Source organism: Lolium rigidum, chromosome 7 (genome assembly GCF_022539505.1).
Source record: "Lolium rigidum isolate FL_2022 chromosome 7, APGP_CSIRO_Lrig_0.1, whole genome shotgun sequence".
NCBI lineage: Eukaryota > Viridiplantae > Streptophyta > Magnoliopsida > Poales > Poaceae > Lolium > Lolium rigidum.
The window spans coordinates 320,797,558-320,801,647 of record NC_061514.1 but is presented as its reverse complement, the minus strand read 5'-3'; the positions used below and the strand labels follow the sequence as shown (position 1 = coordinate 320,801,647).

The 4,090-nt window shown below is 53.1% G+C and overlaps 1 protein-coding gene across 1 annotated transcript; it reads left to right on the top strand.

Annotated features, from left to right (window-relative positions):
- Positions 1-1,543: 1,543 nt before the first annotated feature.
- LOC124673266 lies at positions 1,544-4,090 on the top strand. The gene is made up of 6 exons (XM_047209381.1): positions 1,544-1,952; positions 2,062-2,245; positions 2,588-2,770; positions 2,861-2,944; positions 3,134-3,215; positions 3,308-4,090. Exons 1-6 carry the CDS (start codon positions 1,693-1,695, stop codon positions 3,748-3,750), a joined length of 1,236 nt encoding a protein of 411 aa, XP_047065337.1. The 5' UTR covers positions 1,544-1,692; the 3' UTR covers positions 3,751-4,090.

The following is a 4,090-nucleotide window of genomic DNA, read 5'->3' as shown; positions in this document are numbered from 1 at the left end:
AGGAAAATATGAGGCGGGGGGTGGTCGCTTCTATATATATATAGGCATGGCTCTTTTGTCGCGGGCTGTATTACGACCCGCGACAAAAGGGGTGCCGACAGGAGGCGCCAGCCTCGGACCCCTTTTGTCGCGGGTCGTAATACGGCCCGCGACAAAAGGGCGCGACAAAAGGCCCTGCCCGCTCCACATGGTTTCGGGGCGACGTGGCCAGGCCATTTGTCGCGGGTGCAGGCGCGCCCGCGACAAAAGGCTCCCACGGAAGCCCTGTTTTCCACTAGTGAACGTATGCGATTGGAATGCTTCGTCTTTGTGTCTTTCAAAGGCTCGATTTGCATTAACGTTGCTATTTGCTATACCGTGGTAGATACCTCCTATGATACCGGTAAATAACTCTTTTGATGGAGAACAAGACATCGCGCGAGCCCTGAGATGTGAAAAGAAAAAAAGGAGTGTTATTGTGACTCATCACGGGCTTCTCGTGTTTGGTTGGGTCAGGTGATTTCTTCTTCTCTAGGTGCGGTGTGTGAGGTAATTACATATACCCGCATCTCCTCTAATAAGCTGGTATCTGGTCTCGCGCGGATCAGCAGCTGCCGCTCAAGGTCCCGATTCTCCATTTGTTCCTCGTTGTGGAGGTGAGCAGAGGCAGGGGGTGCACCCCTTGGGCGGTTGGTGGCTCGATGTGTGGCATCACGGCAGCGGACTCCCGCGTTGGTCATAGTGATCTGGCCAACGCGTGATGGTAAGGGTTTGACTATAGTTTGAAGTTCTCCTAAGGCCCTTTGGTAAATTGTATTGCCACCGTTGGCTAAATGAATTGTGTTGCCACCTTTGAGTGAATGGAAGTTTGCGGCCCATCGAGACCGTTCCCTGTCGAAAAGCAAAAAAAAAAAGTCGTAAAAGTCATGAGCCATTTCATGGTTTTTTTTTTTTTGTTTAAGTAGCGTAAGTCATACTACTAGGTAAGTAAGTCGCATAATACAGTTAGTTGTAAACAAAGGGGCACGTTGATCATGAAACCCTAGACAACTGGTTTTGTGTTGAAAAACTCCACGGCCACGGGGTCCTCGTGCCTGGTCCGGTCAGGCGAGCGAGCAGCCGTGTGAGGTGTGAACCCTCCTTCCTCCCTCCTAGTGCCGTCCACTCTGCGGAACACGAGCCAAGAAAAAGAAAAATCCAACCCGACCCATCTCCCTCCGTCCGTCCGTCCGTCGTGCTCGCTATATATCGGTGGCGCTCCGCCCGCCCCCGTGATCCACAGCCACCAATAATCCCCTCCATACCCTATTCTGCTGCGGCGCGGCGCTTGTCCCCTTCCTCCTCTCTCCCCAATTCTGCTGTTTGTGGTTGTGGCGGACGAGAGAAAGAAGATCCGTCTCTTCTCTTCTAGACTCGCCGGCCTTATCCCCGCCCCTCCACACGTTCTGCGCCTCCCGGCCCCTGCGCGACTCTCCGACTCTTTTGGATTCATCCGCCGGCGTGGTCTGCTGCGCGCCGCCCGCTCTCCTCTTTATAGGGTTGCGCCAGTCCACACCCCCCAAAGAACCGCCCCCCCTGTCCACCAAGCCCACAAACAGGGGCCGATTCCTTTCCCTCTTCTCTGCGTGCGCCCAATTCCTATACCCACACACCTCATCTCGGCGGCAACCGCGGAATTCCGAGGTTTTGGAGCCAAGAAACCAGACCACGGAGATGTCGGTGCTGGCCGATCTGCTGGCGGAGGTCTTCCGGGAGCCCACGCTGGCCGGGGTCTGCCGGGAGCTCGCAACCCTCGCCGCGCCGCTCTGGCTCGCCGCCCTCGTCGGATTGCTCGTCGGATGGGCCTGGCGCCCGCGATGGGCCGCCGCGGTCGTCGCCGTCCCGCACCACCAGCTGACGCCAGCGGTGCCACAGCCTCCACCTGCGCTGCCCATCGCCGCGCCTGCAGCCAAGGAATTTGCCGTCATCCCCAGGTGAGTAGTTGCTTTCTGGCTGCGCAAGTATTCTGTCCCCAACTGGATTGTCGGATTGGGCTGCTGTGGTTCGCGTTTACTGAATTCATTTTCGGTGTGTGTGGTGTAGAGCCAAGGAGGCAGTGCCTTCGGCGGCGCCCGCGGCTGAGGAGGAGGAGTTGGCGGTGAACACCGAGGACTTGAAGCACCTCCGCCGGGTCGTCCAGGAGAAGGACGGCGGGCCGGCGTGGATACACATGATGGACCGCACGCTGCCCACCTTCAGGTACCAGGCCTGGCGCAGAGACATGGAGGTGCGTATCCTTCTCCTACTACACTCTCCAAACCTTCTCTTCTCAAGTAGACCTCACTTCAGATGTTATGCATAATTGGGTAAAATTTGTGTCTAGTGTTTGAAAAATTGGTACAGACTTAGGATGTAGATGCTTTAGACTGCCTTAGGGTTCAGCAACATAGCTGCCAACCTTTTAAAAGCTATTAATTCAGCTGGCTCTGGTGCTTTCTGATGGATGATGATGAGTTACCTAGAATTGCGAGATTATGCGTAGATGCAACACGGTTCGATTCAGTGTTAGAGACATGGAGGATGCTATATCTCAGGATTTTAACTCTTTCCCCCTTTTGTTCCGTTTCAGAATGGCCCACCGCAGTATCGTAGCAGCACCATCTTTGAAGACGCGTCGCCGGACGTGGTCAGGGATTTCTTCTGGGATGACCAGTTCCGGATGAGCAACACCTGGGACGACATGCTGCTTCAGCACCACATGCTGGAGGAGTGCACCGAGACTGGAACCATGCTCGTTCGCTGGGTTAGGAAGGTCAGCTGCTATTTCTGCGCTATCGTTTTCTGCTAACTATGTCAACCTCCTCCTCTATGTATCTTTTGCTTATACTGCCCGTTTCTGCAGTTTCCATTCTTCTGCAGCGACCGCGAGTACATTATCGGTCGCAGGATATGGGCATCTGGAAACACCTACTACTGCGTAACCAAGGTATGTCATGAACTAGTATTAGCTTTTACTATCTGTTAACAAGCTAAATTAGAGTGCTGTAATTCATGGTTGCTTTCATACTTGATCTTCGTGCCTCTAGTTTTTCAGCTGCACATTGGTTATCTCTAGTCTATAGATTGGAGCTGCTTACTTATCTAGGTGAATTAAGCTTCTACTGTAATTTTCCAGAGCGTGCCTCGTCCCTCTGTTCCAAGGAGCAGCAAACCTCGCCGTGTGGACCTGTACTACTCTAGCTGGTGCATCCGTCCAGGTATTGTAGCAGCTCCATCTTCACAAGTTCCTTGTCAATAGAAGATTTTGCCAGGCCAGTGAATTTACGCTTCTTCTCTTTTTGTATACCAGTGGAGTCAAGAAATGGTGCGATGACAGCATGTGAGGTGCTCCTATTCCACCACGAGGACATGGGCATCCCATGGGGGATCGCAAAGCTCGGCGTGCAGCAGGGGATGTGGGGCTGCGTCAAGCGGATAGAGCCTGGCCTGAGGGCATACCAGACAGCGAGGGCCGCCGGTGAGCCCATGTCCAAGTATGCCGCAATGGCGCACGTCAATACAAAGTTTGTTGCCAATGAGCTCAACGATTCTGAAGGCGACAGCGAGGCTGGTTCAAGCAGCAACAACAACAACGCTATGGCCGAGAAGCCAAAGCACTGGATGGGGAACCTACCCAAAGTCTTCCTGATCGGTGGTGCGGTCGCCCTGGCTTGCTCCTTCGACCAGGGACTGCTGACCAAGGCTGTCATCTTCGGTACGGCGAGGAGGTTTGCGGGGCCAGGGAGGAGATAGGAACCGGACATCAATGATCCAATGATTCATTCGTGCTTACCATCGTTGTGATGCTATGCACATTGTTCTGATGCACAACTGAGCAGAGTTCTTCGGTATTTCCATGTAGAAATGCCCATATTTGCAGATGAAGACGGGTTTGTTTCGTGTTGGATCGTTCAGAAGAGGAAGAACCTGTAAGCAGGCTTGTACATACTGCTGGAGCTGCAGTTTGTGTGGCTCATAGCTTAGCAGGTTAGAATAGAACCATGATAATGATTTATGAGACAGTTGGATGTTGAGGCACAATGTATGAGGCTCATGTTCTGGAGGTGCTATAAAATATAGTGCTTTTTTGTTA

Bases quoted from the DNA above. Each gene is read 5' to 3' on its own strand.
- LOC124673266 (XM_047209381.1), top strand. From the start codon at position 1,693: ATGTCGGTGCTGGCCGATCTGCTGGCGGAGGTCTTCCGGGAGCCCACG. The intron at 2,246-2,587 runs GTGCGTATCCTT...GTTCCGTTTCAG, and splicing joins CCTGGCGCAGAGACATGGAG to AATGGCCCACCGCAGTATCG. The intron at 2,771-2,860 runs GTCAGCTGCTAT...CCGTTTCTGCAG, and splicing joins TCGTTCGCTGGGTTAGGAAG to TTTCCATTCTTCTGCAGCGA.